Source organism: Rhipicephalus microplus, chromosome 1, assembly GCF_043290135.1.
Source record: "Rhipicephalus microplus isolate Deutch F79 chromosome 1, USDA_Rmic, whole genome shotgun sequence".
NCBI classification, from domain to species: Eukaryota; Metazoa; Arthropoda; class Arachnida; order Ixodida; family Ixodidae; genus Rhipicephalus; species Rhipicephalus microplus.
The window spans coordinates 192,666,687-192,686,254 of NC_134700.1; the positions used below are offsets into that span (position 1 = coordinate 192,666,687).

The 19,568-nt window shown below is 44.6% G+C and overlaps 1 protein-coding gene across 1 annotated transcript; it reads right to left on the reverse strand.

Moving 5' to 3' along the window:
• Positions 1 to 452: 452 nt before the first annotated feature.
• Positions 453 to 8,665, reverse strand: LOC119178523 (cuticle protein 10.9-like). The gene is made up of 3 exons (XM_075889339.1): positions 8,508 to 8,665; positions 5,670 to 5,732; positions 453 to 1,579 (listed from the first exon to the last, which is right to left on the reverse strand). The coding sequence occupies exons 1-3, from the start codon at positions 8,517 to 8,519 to the stop codon at positions 1,316 to 1,318; spliced, it is 339 nt and encodes a 112-aa protein (XP_075745454.1). The 5' UTR covers positions 8,520 to 8,665; the 3' UTR covers positions 453 to 1,315.
• Positions 8,666 to 19,568: the final 10,903 nt, after the last annotated feature.

Genomic DNA, 19,568 nt, shown 5'->3' on the forward strand with positions numbered 1-19,568 from the left:
AATTGGTGGCTAGTGTACTCAAGCAGTTACTAATGATGTCGCATAACGGTCGGATATTGTTGGCTTGTGCTTGTTAATGTTGGCAGAATGTTGGCTGGAAGTGGGCAATTATGGCTAACCATAGTATGTGCTCTACAAATGATGCAAGATTGATTAGTGCACTATCTCTACCCGGTACGAGCGCTGTAAGTGCCAAAGTTTTAATTGCAGTACTTTAAATGTCACGGTAGTATTATACCTTACAAACCTACTTACAACTGTGAAAATGTGGCCACGTCGGCGCATTTCTTCACTAGAGACACCGAGGTTTTTTTTTTGTCCATGTATTGGGTGGACTATGTAACACTAAAATGCAAGTATTGACACTCCATCATCCGCAGTGATGTGGTCTTGCTAGCACAGCAACCTCACTGAAGCCTTGATAAATTGAAGGCAAGAACAGTCACCACATGTTTCCTTTTGTAAGCTTTAATACTCGCAAACGCACCAAACAAATCGAGGGAAAAAGTTCGTTACAAAACATGATTCTTGAGCTCCGGTTGACATGGTAAATATCGTGCTGCATATCGTGCTGTAGAGATCACTCTAATATCGAAGAAGTCACGCGCACAAAAAAGAAAAAAAAAGAAATACAGAGACAGATGCCCTTGGAATGTTCGGTAGGAGCTCCTAATGAAGCATGAGCAGAATTTGCAATAAAAATTTTAGTGAATAAAACACAAAGCAGCACTTTGCGGAGGTTTGCTTAACAATGAGGATTTACTATAGCACACGTTATCGGCTTCACAAAAACCCATTCGCACGCTGAAAACAACTGATAGTACAAGAAGGGCGTCATGAGGTGAAGCAAGCAGTAACACTAAATAAATAAACAAGGAGCGAAGCTACATATAGCGTTCACCGCTGGCCTGAGCGACACGAGAAGAAAGAAGGAGGTAGTGAGAATGTAGTAATAGTTGTTACGCATATGCGTATGTGGATAATTTGGCTACCAGAAAAAAATGAAGAAGGGATACAATAGTAAAGCAGGTACAAAAGGTTAGTGTGCGTTCAATTTCAGATGAATGGTAGAAAAATAAAAAAGTATGCGTGACTGTCTATATTTTCACACTCGCACCAAAGAAAAAAAAGCAACGCTCTTTTTTATATAGTAGGTACTGAAGTTTCCTGAACTGACTAATTTTCACTGGTTGTAGTAGCGAACGAGTACATGTGTTACATCGGTGGAATTGACTGTTTCGCATCGCGATACAATTTGATTCTGGCGAGGAGTTTCACTGAGGCTGTTTGAAGTTGCTTTATTGCGCGGGGCCTACTACTTCGCGGGCAGAGCGCCCGGGTTCGAGAAGAAGGCGTCGGCCGGAGCGCTGGGAGCGGTGCCTGGCTCGTTGGTGGACACCGAGGCACGGAAGCCTCCGGCGTCGGCGACGTAATCCACGCGGCGGTAGATTCCAAACGCGTCCGTGTAGCCGTACGAACCCGTGCGTGAGTTAGTCTCGTCGCTGGTCTCCTCGTGGTAGTGGTGGCCACCCTCGATGGGGCTCACCGTGTCGTAGCTGAAGTGGTACGGCTGTGGAGGCTGCGCATCAGTAACAGAGATGAAAGAACAGAGCAGTTAAAGGTGAAAGTCAGTGGATAGATTCTGGAATATGCCGCCCGGCCGCGCGTGGTCTAGTGGCTAAGGTACTTCGCTGCTGACCGCAGGTGGCGGGATTCGATCCCGGCTGCGACGGTTGCATTTCCGATGGAGATGGAAATGCTCTAGGCCCGTGTGCTCAGGTTTGGGTTCACATTATAGAACCCCAGGTGGTCGAAATTTCGGGAGCCCTCCACTACGGAGCCTCTCATAATATAATGGTGGTTTTGGGACGTTAAACGCCACATATCGATCAAATCTACAATATGGCCACGTGTAGGTCGGCGAAGACATTAGAGTTCACTCAGACTCACTCAAGATATATGTATTGCTCCCAGGACTCACTCGGCCTCAGATTCAACAAAATTTCCCTCAACCAGATTCATTCAGATTCAGACTCGCAGTACTCTTTCTAGACCAGACGCACCCGCAATCAAACCAACCAGCATAATAAATAGCCATACACACTCATGATTTCACCTGAATATCACTCCCCCTGAGTGCGCCGACCTTGAGAGTTTGTTAGCGCGAAATATAACTTGTTCAACCTAGGTCTCAGTGCTCTTTAACGGCAATACCTAACGTCAAGGGTGTTCTAGAATGTGCCTTTATATTTGGTACATTGAAGTACGAGTTATCAGAAATTTCATTTCAGTAACGAAGTTTTTATGAAATACACGATTCGCACAAGATAATCAAACCAAAAACGTCTCATGAAAGACATTGTGGTGTGAGGTCATGGCACGTGGCACGTCCCTTCTCAAATCACGCCGTAGATCAACTAATAAGAGCTAGCGCAAAGGGAATACATCTTTTAAATTCTTGGGTACAAAACTTACGTCGATATAATTCTAGCAGTAAGGCTGAAGATGAGTGGATAAGAATAAATCTCAGCGATGAAAGTTGGAGTTTACGCTGACTCACAAACGAAATTTATTCTGCGGTTATGGCTCACTCTAACTCAAACTCATCAATGTTTAACTCAGCCGAACTAACTTCGGCTCAGACTTACGATAGCTGTCCTTAGGTGAACTCACTCGGACTCAAACTCACCAAAATATTATTCACCCGGACTGAGTCTAATCGAGTTGACTCATGCGCGGATTTGCCGAGCAATGTTTAGAAAACTAGTACTACTCGTGCTGGGCGCAATAGTTGATCGAGAAAAATGTGCATCTGTGGGAGTGTCATCATTTTCTTGTATACTCGTATTAGTGACGAAGGCATTGCTTCGTGGAGGGAGTAAGGTAAGCACGTCTCGGCCTTAAATAGAGGCCTGGCAGGCATAAGCATTAGAGTGTCGTTCTGTCTTGCATCACATGGCATAAAAAATTGGCAGACCCCACGTGCAGAGGGAATCGATAATATGCGAAGCACGAATGAGGAACGGTGATAGGTCACTTTCAAATCAGCCCAACGTTGCGAGCCGGAGATAAATTGTGCCATACATGACTTCCATGTCATTATTATTTTACTTAGACGTGTCATTTACCTTCGTAGTCTACTCACGTCACCTCGAACTAAATTTTGTATATGTGGAGCTAGCGAAAGGGCCTCGCGAGCGGCCCATACGCGGAGCATGTAGTCACGTTTTACATGACATGCATATAATTAGTATCATGTTTGGGCCTGTCATTTACTTTCGTATTCTGTTCACATCACGTTATACCAAATTTAGTATATGTGGAGCTAGCGAAACGGCCGCGAGCTAATCATGAGCATGGCACATTGTCATGTTCTTACATGACATGCATGTCATAATTATCATGCTTGCACCAATCATATACGTTCCTCATCCATTGATGCCACGTAACACCAAATTTGGTATACAAGGAGCTAGCCGAACGGCTGCGAGAGCATTATGAAAGGCTCAATACTCTCCGACGTAACGTTGACGAGCGCTCAGGCTTGGCGCAATGACGCTACGCTAGCAAAACGCAACCGGCAACCGGCGCGAAATGCAACATGCTACATTTCGCACCGATTACGTCACGCAGCTCTACCCAGACAGCACTGCGTCTGCCTCCCTTCGTGATGGAGGGACGCCGGGCACTCAAACGCGCATGCGTCAAAGCAACACAGCGCGGCGCGCGCTTGCGAGTGTATGGCAGGCAGATTGGTGCCTTGTGCGGCATCGCCGGCTTGACGCAACGAAACGAAACGAACGCCGGCGTGCACGCGTGCAGGGTTCACGTCGAAGTGTATTGGCGCCTTGAGTGTGGCATTTAGTCATGTTTTTACGTGACACGCATCTCATGATTATAATGTCTACACCTGTCACATACCTTCGTCATCCAGTCACGTGACGTAACACCGAATTTGGCATATGTGAAGGTAGTGAAACGGCCGCGAGCTCATCACGAGTGTGGCATGTGTTGATGCTCTTACACGACACGCATGTCATGATTATCACGTTTGGACGGGTCGTTTACCTATGTATCCGTTCGCGTCACGTAATACCGAATTTGGCACATGTGAAGCTAGCTAAATGGCCTCAAGCGCATCATGAGCATGGCGTGTAGTGATGTCGTTACATGACACGCATGTGATGATTTTGATGTTAGGGTCTGTCGCTTGTGTTTGCCATGCAATCATGTCATACCATACCAGTTCTGCAACATATCATGTGAATAAAACCACTGCAAGAGCAGCAAGACCGTAACATGTAAATCATTGCATTCATGACATACATGTCAGGAGTTTCATGTTATGACTAGTCAGTTATGTTCGTCATACAGTCATGGTAAATCATACCAAGTTTGGTATCGATGCCATTAACCAAATGGCCAGGAGAGCTAAAAGTCGTAGGCGGCTAGATAGATAGATAGATAGATAGATAGATAGATAGATAGATAGATAGATAGATAGATAGATAGATAGATAGATAGATAGATAGATAGATCATGGGGAGCACCCGCATAGTGTGCCACCCTCTGGCATAGCCAAGACGTATTACATGGGACACGTCGTCAGCGACTCCATCATCATGACTTATTTGACCTTAATTAGCCGCGGATAACAATATTATTGACTCGCTTCATCATTGCACATGTACTTGACCGGCGACCTGTTGCGGTATAGTAAACTGGTAACGAAACCATACGCGAAAGTTCGAATGGTGATCCCGGTGGGGCGGCTGCATTTCCGATGGAGGCGAAAATGTTGTAGGCCCGTGTGCTCAGATTTGGGTGCAAGTTAGAGAACCCCAGGTGCTCGAAATTTCCGGAGCCCTCTACTACGGCGTCTCTCATAATCATACGGTGGTTTTGCGAGGTTTAACCCCCACATATCATTATCATCTTCAAAGTTCGAATTGTGTTAAATAATAAATAGACAAATGGCCGCTTTATCATTTGAGTTTCCACACTGATATACGCACCAAATTAGCTCAACAATACGGTTATAACAAATGACTAGATCGATTCGCCGTTTTTTTATCATCTGCATTATCAATACAATGATAATCCCAGCCTTCTTCATCTGCAGCAGTTTTTTATCGAAAATTTATTGATAAACGCGGCCTGAGAGTTCAAAACTAAGCGTCATAATACTCAACCCAGTTCAAACGGCCACATTAAATTGTAACTTTAGCATTGATTGGGGCTGATCTCATTGCAGGTGTTTGTTATAAAGTATAAGGGACAATTTTTCATGCCACCGATATCTTGCCTTGTTCGTACATAGGTTAGACATTTGGCACACTTAACCTCCCTGTTCTTTCTTGCATCTTTCTCTTTTTTGGCACACTTACCACGATTACGTTCTTGCTAGAGGTGAAATTTATACTCAGTCATTAGCCACCTCAGTGTACATCAGTTTACAGTTCTAGGCATAAAAATATTGCCTATAATATAAATTAAGAATGAAATGGCGAAGCTGAAAAAAATAGTATTCACTGAAGCTCTCATAGCAATTATACATACATATATTTATATATGGCACATCACTTAGGTTAGATCCCTTCTGGGAATGAATTTTGCATTTTTAACAATGCTCTGGAAAGAAGGTAGATGGCGCGTTCAAGTGCACTTACGTAAAAGGGCTCTTGGTAAACGAGCTGCGACATGGCGCAGGCCACAATACTGAGGAAGATGAGCTGAAAGAGAAAAAAAAACATTGCATTTAAGGTACACATAATTTTTATTCATAAACATTGGCATTTTCTCACGCGACTTGAAACTGCCCCGAGTAGGGCACACTGCTAGTTTTTTCATAAATTTCGTAGCTAAGACTTGAATGCATCTTTGATGCTCATCCAAATCTTCTGTTTTTTTTCCTTAGATCTTGCACCATTCTGATATGACACGAATATACATTTGCGTTTATGAAATTCATTTTGATGTTTGCGTTGTCATACGTTGTATAATAAACGCCACAAGATTACTGATGCAATAACGTACTCTCTCGTGCTGATCATTTAGTTTAGATTTGTTTTGCCTATGTATCTTTCTCTATACAGTGCGTGTAGACGGATAATATAAGGCCGTTCTCCAGCATACAGTCAATTAAATTTCACATATTCATTGATAAAGGTAAGCAGTCTTAGCCAGAGCTTACGACTGCCCAATGTCGTGCACGGCTCACAAGCACTCAAGCAAACTCTTGAAAAATATATGATTTGTTACTGTGAAATGGGGTATGTGTGACCAATGAATAATGTTACGAGCTATGTATTTGTCACATCAGCACTAAGAAAAAAGATAAAATTCTCCAATTATCTTAATTTATGTATAACATTACGAATGCTAGTCAACCCAAATATGTAAAGGGGACAAGTCCCTTGAAACAATAATGCTGCGTGATTCGAACAACAGTTATGGGCAGTACAACCGGCCTGCGACGCAGCAGAGAGACTTGGTCTTTTTGTTCCGACGTGGGAGCGGCTCGCAACGTGCTAAAGCGCGTTCTGAAGGACCAATTAAAATTTTTCCATCGATCCACTTAGCCATCATAAAAAAAAAGAAAATATTTTATCCGTTGATATGTTTTATTCCGCGTGATTTACGGTATGCAAGCATATTTAAGTAAATTATTCATGTGTAATGAATTCTGGAGAAATTACATTGCTAAATTGTTGTGAACCAATAGTAGTCGGATATGTTATTATGAAACCATTAGTACCCCTATCATAACGAAGTGCTCACAAACGCTTAGGTGTGCACAACGTATTTAAAATTATGTCTGGACTACCGAAAATAATCTCTAATACCATATTGAACAATGATTACTGGAAGAAACTGTTCTATTGATTAATACAACCTTGTGGTTTTTCCTATGCTAGCGCTACGCACGCAAGTGAAGAAAGCGCTTTGATTGGTGCACGAAAACGTACTCCCTGTCAAAGCAAATTGTGCGCATGTGATTATAACGTACATTATTTAAATAAGAATGGCCTGCATATGTTGCATGCTGTGGCAAGCAAAGGCTACGCAGGTTGGCTGAATGCGATGGTTTTACTTAAAAGAAGGTGAGACTAGCATGGATAATCTCCGATAAGAGGTAAATATTTCCTGCCAGGTGTCCCTCAGTGAGTATCACAAACGGTGGACATGCGATGATGTTAGCGCCCTTGATTTAGCGGTAATAAACAATATTCTACAGTTCCTCAGTCGACGTTGAACCAACGTACCATTTGCAGACTAGCATCACACATTCAAAGTGATCTTAGTTTAAAATTGTCCCCTTAATTGATGCCACAAATGTGGAAATTAACTAGCAATTATTAGAATCAAACTTTAAACTCCACCCAAATCAGCTTAAGCTCTAAAATACTACGCGTTTGTGATAAATGGGAATTGTCATTTCTAATTACAAAAATCTGAAGCGTTAATGATGTGGACGTTATACAAAAATTTATGCTAGCCTCGTAAAAGGTAAATGCAAATCTTAGGCAAACACTTGCTGTCGTTGGTTACCGAGGAAGGGTGTTTGAGGGCGGCACACACATAGTTATATTACCTCACCAATATCGCAGTCTTCCTTCAGTGTTCAAGAGGCGCCGGCTGAAATTATTGGGATGTCGTAATTTTTACAGTAATTAACCATAACCACTCACAGAAGAGTGTATTGCGGTTACATATTTGCTACAGAATGTTGCTTGTAATTTTCGATGCAGCTCCTTTAAGCCACAGTATACATTACGAGCAAGTAGCCTGTTCTTGCAGCACTTATCCATGTGAAAAGTCTTCACAAATGAATGCATAGATGGATAACATCTAAATAGTTAGGTTTTTCACTTGCGTATTGCTGTAGCTAAATGAAACAAGTCGATTACAATTTACTAATTTGTTTGCGTCAACAGTTGTCGCTTAATCCTCAAAAGCTCTTAGTTATGGAGTGAGGACACGTAGGAGTAGCAGGCGTTTCGTTGTACGTGAGCCTTGATTGTCTGCTCTAATTAATGAAATATTTCACTTGTACTACTGAAACAAAACCCTGTCATATTATGAGCTCATATTATTGAATAAACATTTAAAACTGACAACGCTCCCAAAGACTGTAGCGTAAAAAGCGCCAAGTCAGAGTGCTGAGTCGAGCTCTAAGCTGGAGTGCAGGTCACAGCTTCCGCCTGAACCCTTTTATAGGCGTAATTCATTGTGTGTTTGCCTGTTCTACCAATGGTATCCAGTGATATGAAGAGTGCGACACCGGTGGCCGATTCATGTTTCGTAAGCCTAGATGATACATCAGGCAAAGCGAAGAGCTGAAGATACCAAGACCCACTGGGAAACCATGGAGGGCTGTCTCACAAGCGGAGCATCGAGCGTACCGGACTTGTGTACGCATGGAAGAATCATCACACATATCGCCCGAAGTCTTGGTCGATCGTCTTGAAGCGGGGTAAGAAGAGTGGTCGCTGCTAAGCACTCACCTTTGCGAGCATTGTGTCTTCGTACGGGGGTGGCTTAGCCGCACACTGAACCAAATAACTCTGTCGCGGTTCGTCTCTCTAAAGGGGCTCTTTTATACCCTCACAATTGTTTCCAATGCCGTCGAGTGGTGCGTTACCGCGAATACGCCATCAATATTCCGCGCATCCGATGCTTCACATCCCCTTGACTTAATTTGCTTCTCGGGAGGAGCACCTGCTTTCAGGATTACGAACAGCCTTGCCCGGAGAATGCAAGAGGGTGGTGGTAAGGGGAGATTCAAAGACTGCATTAATGGGACCCTGTGATTCTCGGGGGCAGCTCTTTGTCTTTGTTTCACCCTCTCCGTCGCACCCTCTTTATCTGCGAAACAAGGTATAGGAAGAGGGGAAAGGCTGCGGAATCCTGCGTGTGCTGCTGTCGAGCTAGCGCAGGTCAATTGTTATGTGCCCGTTGTCACGACCGCGATCTTGCGCAACCACGGGAGCCCCCCCCCCCCCCTCCCTCGACTACACCATCGTCATCTCGGCAGCCTATTCTTTTGAGAGAGCGAGGGAGTGTCCTTTTTATCTTCGACCTGAACTGTGTCGTTCCACGACTTTTCCGGACTAGAAGTGCTGAGAGGCAGCGCATATCGGGAGAGGCACCCTTCAGATCGCCGTATAGTGGTAGTCGGCCTATTGTCTTTCCTCTGTTTTTATAAGTTTTTTTGTTTTATGGTTGGCTGCTTTCACCCCGAACAGTGGCATGCGCTACGGTTCGTACGTGCCCAACCACTGATAACCGAGCATCCCATGTGAGAGTGTAGGGGCATACGTTTGAACGAAAATACGATACCCCTCTCCTCTCCCCTGCTGAGGAAACGCCCGAAGCTGAGCACCCGTGTGTGTCTGCAGTGACGTTATGTTCTATGAAGAAGGGTACCGAGGTCTTGGTGGCATGTCGACAAGAAGCGCTAGAGAACATTGAGATTAGCGAATGCTTGCCGTTGAGGGCAGGGTGTGTCGAAAAAGAAAAAGACGCCAAAGAAGGTCGTATGTCATTTCGGTGAGGCTTTTGTATTCAATCGTGATACAATCTGTATGCACCTTCGCAAGAGCTTCGGCTGCGACAGCAGCTCACCGAGCCATGCGCTATGTCTCCCGGCTTCCGAATACAGTTGAAATGGAGAGACAGAAGGCTGGTGCCAAGAGCTCGCCGCATACTTGGCATTGTTCTTTCCACAGGAAACGTCCTTAGAGGACGCAGAAAACGCATACAGCACCGACGTTGTTACAATGGTTAAAAAATCGGCGTAGAACTGCCAGCACTACATGCGCGTATGCGGTTGTGTTGAATAATGCCATCCTACTGGTAGAATCCTTATCTCCGTTATTATTCACATATAGATGTAAATAAACCATGTTGCTCGTTCTGGCGAAGCAAGATTTAGGTTCTTCTAAAACAAATCATATAAAAAAAGAGTGAATACCAAACAGACGGATACTTAAGCATTGATGTTGCACCAACGCAATCAGGGCCACTAATTGAGCTTTGTTTCGTCTATGATGATACTGTACATTACGGCAAGAGTTTTTAACTGATAGTTCAAGAGTAAACTCAATGCTTAAGAAAAGAAACACTAAATCTTGTTTGACACGCTCTCGTTCACTTTGTTCACATGATTTGACAGTGCGCACATGATTTATACGGTACCGTTCACACACAAAAATTTTACTTCAACTTGATTATCAGTCAGCTTGTGACAAAATTGCTATACTGTGGTGATCAAGATGCCACGGCTCAACTTTCTTTATTTTTACTGTACATAAATGAGTGGCGTAAATCTACTTCACAACTGTTTTTATTGTTGGGACGATATTACGTTATAGCGTGTTATTTGTGAGAAAACTTCGGCTGCCTTCTTCTACTTTATTTTTTCAGTGCTCTTAGGATGAGACCGAGTCGTCTGCCGCGTACTGAATTGATAGAAGGAAGGCTTCCAAGACTTATTACCATCACTTGGCTCTTTGAAATGGTGAGACAATTTAATTTATAATTTTTCAGGGTACCAGAAGCACCAACACTTCTGCGCCTGTTTCCGTGGCTTTATATTTGCATTGCACTTCGTCGTTTCGTGTCATATTCGACACACGGACATATTCTGTAATGTGCACCATACGTCATCTTATGCACGAGTATACACATGAACAACTGGCAAGTCTGATTGTTCACAAAGGAACCCATAATTGCCCAAGCCCCTTGAATACTGAAAACGGTGGATTGCGCATCAAGCGTTTCGTTACATCCGTGTTTGATTGCCAAAAACATAATGATCGACGCCCGTGGCGTTGGGGTGCTAAATCCGTTCTCTATCGGCATGGCCTGAACTATCTATGCAATTATTTGTAGTGCTAAAAAATCGCATGAACCACAATAAAGATCTAGAAGTGCACACGTGTATGAGTAACTTGTCGATAATGAATGGCTGCATTAAAAATGAAACGTCTGCAAGGATAGGGGAACTTACCAGCATAATAGCAGACTTTTTCAACATGGAACGGTTGGAAAGACCATTAGGGTCACGCTGGTCATTTAAATGGAGAAAATGTCTTGTGAAGGTGCTGTCATGTGTCATGGGGGGTATAATACGTTGTACTTATGCTGAGGGAAGTTTATCAGTCTTTATCAACCTCTTTGTTAGAAACGCCAATACCTGGTCATATACGCAGACATGACCAGGAATTTACCAGACATGACCAGGAATACGCAGACATGACCAATATCCACTATGTTGGATATTGTAACAGCATTTTCGACAGTTAAATTGCGGCCGCATAAACCACGCTTTAGTAGAAGCTCCGAACACTACACTTCCTTCCTTGAGTCGAGTTCAGTGACATCTTGCTTTCCATAACAGTGATATTTTTTCCGCATTGCTATACTAAATTTCAGTGCCTGTAGCACACACTTTCAAAGACGAAGCGCTACCGCAACAATCGAAATAAGAAAATATAGCGCATAAAGGCAGTAAGTTCGACTCAAGTTAGACGTGTGCGGCACTTACTACTCCAAACACTACTGTTGCGGGTACGGTAGTTACTCCGAACGTGTGCTGTAGTGTAGCTACGGAATTGGCTGTGTACGGGAGACGTGTATAGCACATACAGGCATATATTCAAGATAGACGTGTACGGTAGCTAAAAAGTACACCCAAGGCAGTCTATTGTGATACCAATTTCTCGCTAGAAAACATATAAAGTGACGACGTATATACTCTCCTTTCTTCGGACATCATGTCTGTCCGAGCTTTGATCAAAGGCACCACCAACACTGTCGTCTTGTTTCTCGCCTCTTTGCCGTGACTACTAAGCGTGAATTTCGGATGCGTTCATCGTTCAACACACGCATCTGACCGTGAAGAATGTTTTACGTGCGCACTCGTGCGTGCATCTCTGAACGCAAACATAGCCGTACTTTGACGTGCCCGTTCACTGCGATGGGTGGTCCGATGCTCAGTGATGAGGAAGCGCCCAAACCCTGTTTGTGTTTGAGCTCTATATAGTCGATTTCTTTGGTTGAGGATCCTGATGCGTGAAGAACCGTGTGCTCGCAGAACCCTGCAATGGCATCAGCGGAAGGTCTGTCTTTGATGGTCTCTATTGATTGCGGATCGAAAACGTCCCGACAGACAGCCGAAGTATTCTGATGACGGAGATCACTTGCCCTCAGGCAGTGGGACGAATGAGCGCAATCTAGTCGCGCAACGGACAACGAAATGACTGCGCGCTCACGCTGCGAATTATGGCATCGCCAAAAAGAAGAAAGGCAAGCATGCGCGTAGAACAATTCTGGTGTGCGCACCTGATGTCATCGGGACGTGCAGGGTCGACAGGGCGCCGCCAAGCCGTGCATGGCATTGCTATGCCGCCGCTCGAAACCACGTCTCGTATACAGAACAGTGCACGACTGGCAAACGAAGGCTCGGTCTGGAAAGCGAGTGCAAGGCCGTTGAGGCGGAATCGTTAATTCATCGTTTTGTTCGCAGATGCTGCGAAGTATTTTTATTCTTGAACGAGGCACCATGACGAGATAAGAGCACAGGAAAGAAAGCGCGTTTAGCGATTCGTGGTGGATGGTAATGGAATATCTGATAAGCAAAATACGTAGCTAGGAAGGGTTGCGTTCGCCGCGTCGTAAATTCGACCACCGGTTGTATACAACTGCTAAGAAAGGGAATCCGGGAGAACAAGTTAACGCATTTGAGCAAGTGAATCTCCAACATAACATACAAGAGAAGTGAACTCATGAATGGCTTGGAAGACTGAAGTGAAATACCATTCACTATAACAATGCCTATTAGACAACTAGAATGTACGAATTGATGAGCTAGTTCGTCTGGCATAAAAAAAGCGCAGATAATAAAAGTCCGAGCAAGGCAACAATAGAGACGAAGCATTTTCTCGACACTTTTTTTCTTGTTTCTTGTTTTCTGTTATTTGCTTTATATTATCTCAACCAGTCTGTCAACTTCTCTAGCTCGAACGGGTCAACGAACGGAAAAGTCGGAACGTGAGCGGACAACGGGCTATTTACTGTGCAATACGCGCCTTCTAATCATGTCACTAAAGCTGATCAGCGCTGTATTTAGTTATTGAAGACGTATTATCACCACGTATGTTGATTGATGAGGGGTACTCTGCTGCCAAGAGTGATCACGTGCACATCTTTCGCGAAATAGCTACGGCATCTGCCTCGCGCTACTCTTGCCAATTTTAGTGCAACGTGCATAGACTTACCGCCGCTTGCGTTATAGAAACTACAACTTTACCACCCAATCATTCTTGGCTGTGAGCTTCGGTGGTTTTAGTTTCAGAAAGTGTAACAAACAATTGTAGTTCTGCATCACATTGTTCTCTTTTTAGTGTTGTCTTTACGGACATGATCAATGAATCGTAAATATGCCTAGGTATCTCGATTACTACTCAACCGTTGAAAGGATATTGGTGCATATAGTGAAGCCAGAATAGAGTGACCCATGTCCAACATTTCTTACGCACAGCTTGCCCTGTCAGATTATGTTTTGTCTCTGTGGTGAAAAAGGGTTGTACGCTCAATTTCGCATCGAGACTCTCGTTCTGGGAGCAAATTCACTTGGCAGAGGTGCTTACGCATGTATATCATAGCTTTCTTTCCTAGATTTCGACAACGGTGTGGCGAATTGCTCATCTCTCAGGTTGTTATCCCCAATTCCGTGGGGAAGCGGGGAATGTGCGCACCACGGAACCGTTTACGAAAAATGTTGGGTGATCTACTGCATCGCTCATTCGTGCTAGCGTGTCAACCGTTTATAAAATATGCAAATGTCCTTATGACGGCACCGTGCTAGCACAAAAAGCGAAAGCTGCAGTTCCTGGTTCTCTCGGGTCACCCTTGGTGGCCGAACTTCGTTTGACAAAGTGAATGAGTTTTCGGTCGGGATCTTCCAATGTTCATCAACGCGCGCCATCTTTATTTGATGAATGGCTTTGCTCCAAACAATATCTGTGTCAATCTGAGTCTATACACTGCATCGCTTAACATTTACAATAACTGCAACAACTTGCCTAACATTATTCCCTGCTAAAAAACGCATAAATTCCACGAAGGATATTATGTTCACAGTGGCGTAGCAAATAATTTAGTTTGGCTAACTTATACACGTTGGTAAAAACATATTCGTGAATATAGAGTAATGTGACAGTGTAAGGGACGAAATTATTATGAAATCCCTCATCCGTAATGAAGACAACGACACTGATAGTTGCGTGCATGACATGTCGCTATGGCATACTATTCTCCTTTAGCCCCCACAGCGATGAGATTGGGCAAGGAAATGTATCTTGCGCAAACGTGTCGACCTTCGCTCGTACGTACTGCTCACTTTCGTAACAACTGATCTTCACTTTTTAGGTAACGTGAGCGTTGCGGCTAATGATTTGCAGTGGTTCCACTAAGGAACGATCCACCAAGCGGAACTCGACACATGAGACACGAGAGGTTTTCTTGTCCCTGCTGAACGTAAAACGTGAGATGTGTCAATTCGCGCTTCGCCCATTACTCCTGCAAACAACCACGCTCTATAAGTCAAACAATGCCCCGCACATATATAATCTGAATGACGGCGTTTGTTTGAACCAGCGCTTACCGAGGAATGCGCGCAGTGCGGATAAAAGGATAGGACATGTTAGAAGGGGTTACGGCTGTGTGAACAAAGTTCGTGAGAAGAATCGTGGTTGAATGGACACTCGTTGTGGGCCTAAAGGTAACTGCTGACTGGCAGCGGGAATGCAAACAACGAAGAGAGAAGGCTGCGGGGTTGGCTTTTCTTCCGAGGAAGAGGCAGTGTCCTGGCCGCTGGAGAGGCTGCGCTTCTCCGGATCACACCTGCCGAGACCACGGGTGGCTCGCGTGGTCAGCAAATTGGCTGCACGGTTTGTCGTACGCTCCCTTGACGTAGCTCTGCGACGGGGGGTCGTCCGCTGCAGTCTTTTAAGTCGGGCTATCCCAAGTGAAACTATCGCTTTCGCCTAGACGACGGATGGCCAGGTTTATGAAATATATGCATGATGTTTACTTGTTTTTCTTCTTATGCAGTGCCTGTTGCTACAGAACGTATCTCGCGTAGTCTTCAACGTCCACAAGGTAGTGGTGACGCAACTGAAGTACAGTAACTGGCCTGCACACGCCCCTTTCAAACTTGCTTATGCGCGAGCGTGAGGAAAGTCGAGCGCTCGTGACCTCATGCTGAGTGTCGCCCGCGGAGTTGGATTAAAGGATTACACAGATGTGCGGCGGGTCTATGGCGCAGACTACTCTTCAGGATTGAAGAGAAGAATTAGTCCACGTTAGTGGAAAGCCTGAAGACTGTTTCGGAGAACGAACAATAGAGAAACGAGGCTGCTTTTTATGCGCAGACATTGTTTGCCTGGGAAGGACCAATTGCTTAACGACAGCCTGATCCTCTGGACATTGTAGCCGTTGTTCTTAATTATTCAGGAGTATAGCTGGCGTATATGGTTGAAGAAAATCATTCATACTTTGTCTACTTTAAACTGGGGCACGTAGGGGGGGGGGGGTGAATGTGCAAATTTTTCGCAGTGCACAGCTTTTCGCTTCATTGCCGAAACTCCTGCTGCAGGGGTAGACAATTTGTAAACAGCAGAATAAGATATAAAAAAGGCTGTCACATGTACGGGAGAGATATGTAGATAAAAGTGAGAGCAAGGCTGGCTCGTCAACTTAAACTGAACTGCACTGAAGGGAAGGGTAAAGTCAAAGATGAAAACGGAGTGGAGAGAAGAACAAGCTAGCACAAACACAAGTATGAAACAAAACGTGAGGAGTGGGAGTACTGTAGCATGTGCAATAGGCCTGTGCGATGCAAAAAAGTTTTATAAGGCCTAATAGATTTTCAGTTTCACGGGAGTTTGAGTCGACATTTTATTGCAGTTCATTACAACAATGACCGTCCTCAAAGCACCAGTATACTTCGACCATGGTGGATGGGCCTCCAGGCTTGACGATTTACCATCAAGAAACACCATTGCTGGGTCGCACCTCTTACAGCAGGGCTGCGTAGCTTTAGGCTTGGAACGCTTACTCACGCTCCACTTCCTAGACCTATTTTTACTTGCCGCGTTGATTTCGTCACCGTCGTTGATGTCATTATCAGAGTTTTCTCATTGAAGCTATCAGACTGATTCAGATTCACGTATATACGCTGACTTTATATAACGAAAATTGGTTTTCGGAAAACAAGTATAACAAGAGGGCGCCGCAGCCTTACCATAAGCGAATAATATTCTTCAAAACTATAGATTTGCAGTTTATTGAGTGCATATTCTTCATCTGCACATCATCAGTGTAATCATAACCGTCATCAATGTCACCGTCATGACCATCATTATCACCTATCTCAACAGCGTAGTCATGCCTCATTATCCCAATCATGTACGCTGTGTCGATTGACTCGCGAGTTCCGAGGGTGATCAAGCGTCGTCTAAACAAAGACGTCATAACACTTCAACTCAGCCTGCATGCATAAGAAAAAAATCATAGTGCAGCTATTTGAAGCGTGAAGGCTCTGAGTATGCTCAGTATTACAGTGACCTACTGGCGCAGTTATCAGACATTTTCTACGCATTGCATACCAAATGTGATATCACGTGACCCAACCTTCGCCAGACACGGCATGGCAAAGAGGCGTCACTTACTGTTAAGATAAAAAAAAGAGAAGAGCGTGGGTTTACTAATGCGAACACGGGCCAGCCCGCATCCGACGCTGCCGGCGCATTCCACGAGCCGGTTGTCTTCCAAGGGCAGCGGCTAACGACGCTGACTACTTTCGCATCACGCTGCCGTCAGGCGTCTGACCTGAATGGAGAGCTCCCCGATAAATAACTCCGCGCGTTTTTTTGACACGCTCGCCCACATAGGCAACCGCGCGAAAGCCATTTTGTCTAGAGACGTTTGTTTGACGTTTTCTTTAGCTCTGCCCGCATTGTTTTCTGTCGTATACCGGTCGCCTACGAGGTGATTAGGACCACACGAAATCCATCTACGTGATCTTATTTCCTGGTTCCTTCACGCTTTCGACTGTGCGTGTGCGCAATGAAAGTAGTGTTCAATCGAAGGTTCGTGGCACAGTTATGACCAAGCGCCTAACTTTTTTTAATTTCTTTTCCGCTTGACCGTGTGATCGACGTGTACGCCTTGTTTGCAAGTGTCTTTTAATTAGTGCCAACACGAAAGAAAGAGACAAAGATGGAAGGAAAGACGGCGAGGTTAACCTGACACACGTCCGGTTTACTGCCCGGCGTAGAGGGAAGGAATAAAAGGGGCGAAGAGAAAGCCAGAAGAAGAGAAGGAAAGAGTGATACACATAATCACGAGCAGATTTGGTGTAGAACATCCAGTCTACAAGAACTCGCTCAGATTTGTTGTGCTCAGGTACTTCAGTAAAGCTTTAGTTGCTTTCTACGCTACTGAAGCACACGTCCAAGGTCCTGAGAACCTTCTGTCCGAGAATGATATGTTGTGCGGTTGGTTCAAAACTACTCGAAGTGGGCATTGCTGGGCGTCATAGCGAGCGCAGCTGCGCAGGACGGGTTCGATGGTCTGTTCAGTTCCGCAGGGGTCACATGTTGACGAGTTCACTATACTGATGCGAAACGAGTGCGCCTTTGTTGGTGCAACACGCAACCAAAGGCGGCATTACACATCGAATCGGAGTGGATATTTGTGATGGTAGCGGCAGCTTGAGCGAACAATAAATTTGTCTAGGTGACATCTTTGGAAGCTGGTAGACGACCAAAACGTGCGTGTAAAATTTCGAGCCAGCAAAATAAGTCATCTTGGGGCATCAGCACTTAATGGAGGGATCGCCACGATACTGGATCCTTTATGAACTGAGAGGGCTGCATCTTACGCTAATTCATTCCCAGTAATACCTATATGACCGGGTAGTCACTCATAACCGATATCATGTCCACTTGCTTTATCTGTATGATGATAAATTATTGCTCAATGCACTAATTGATCATTACTCCTCTTATATGACAAGCTGCAAGCTCTGGAGTGCTGCTTTCGAATCACAGAATATGAGGCACCTCATTAGACGATCTTCAATTATATATTGTAAAGTGGCTCTCGTAGCCACAAGTTTTGCAGCCGTAGACGTCGCTCACGGCAGTTTAAATTTGTCTCTCATTGTTGCATCAGAAACTACGGCTGGGCCTGATGAGCTGCTGTACAAAACCGACCCATCAGCATATATCTGCATTTGACCCGACTATGTCGCATGTAATATTAGCAGCGTGGCTTGCTGTAATGCTACTCTGGAGTGGTCGGTCTTCTTCCTGATACCAGGTATTTCTAAGCGTACATGTGCCTGGTCGAGGCACGACAAAGGACTACACAGAAGAAGAAAAGGGTATACTAAATTAGGTATGCTCATTCCTTCCCAAGAGGATCTTGCTTTGTGAAGAGGCATGCTGAATTGCAATGTCGACGACGAAGCTCTCTGCATCACGTCTTTTTTACTCAGAGTGAAGACGTGTCTGACGCTTTATTTTACATGGCGTTTTGTTAAAGAACTATACTCACTGAATGCGTTCATAAAGGCGCGGAATCCACCATAAAAGCTGGAAAGTATTGTTCTGGTCTCAAATTATTTTACATGCCTATACGTACTGATTACCTATCTATCACATGAGCGCTTATTAGCGAATACTTTCTTATACGAGTACAGGCATGCAACTTTTAACACGAGAGTGTTGTATGCCGGAGTCCACAGGGAGTTTAATGACGTTTTCCGTCACGGAAACACGTTAGCGAAATACATATGACCCCATGGCAAATAAACAAGTAGCATAAGTTGGAGTCGAACCCACGACCTACAAATCCGCTGTGGTAGATGGCGGACACTTACCGGAAACTCTACCAAGTTCGCCACAGTGACACACGGAGGAGGCTTCACGAATGCGTTTTTCATCTCTCACACCCCAACGATAATATCTGTGTTTTAGCGTCGGGAAACCACGATATGACTATGAGTGATGCTGTAGTGGGAGCTTCGCAAATTTCGACCATCTGGGGTTCTATAACGTGCAACTAACTCTATAAACACGGGCCTCGAACATTTTCGCCTCCATCAAAAATGCAGCAGCTGCAGACGCGATTCGATCCCACGACCCTAGAGTTTGCAGTCGAGTGCTCCTACCCCCCCCCGGGGCCTTATCTGTCACACTTTCCTGTCACAGTGCTCTTGTTTCTCGGTGTGGTTTCTCTGAGTGGTGCAGTGAAGTATGCCTGGCCTCCACGATAAGCTTCTGCAACGTACCGTTGCAACGGTTGTTTCATTCAACGTATTACAAAAAGTGTTTTTGATAACGCAATAACACAAAGCGAGGTGGATTTTTAAACCTAAAGCTTAATCGTCACATCTATTCGTATTTATTGCGAAGCTTATTCACATCTATTGCGTCACATCTATTGCGTCACATCTATTCCTATTTATTGAGCATTGCGAAGCTGGACAGCTT

What these genes read in the sequence shown, in the direction of transcription:
- LOC119178523 (XM_075889339.1), bottom strand. An exon ending in TTTACCAAGAGCCCTTTTAC is followed by an intron (nt 1,580 to 5,669) that starts GTAAGTGCACTT and finishes ACTGATGCGCAG; the next exon opens with CCTCCACAGCCGTACCACTT.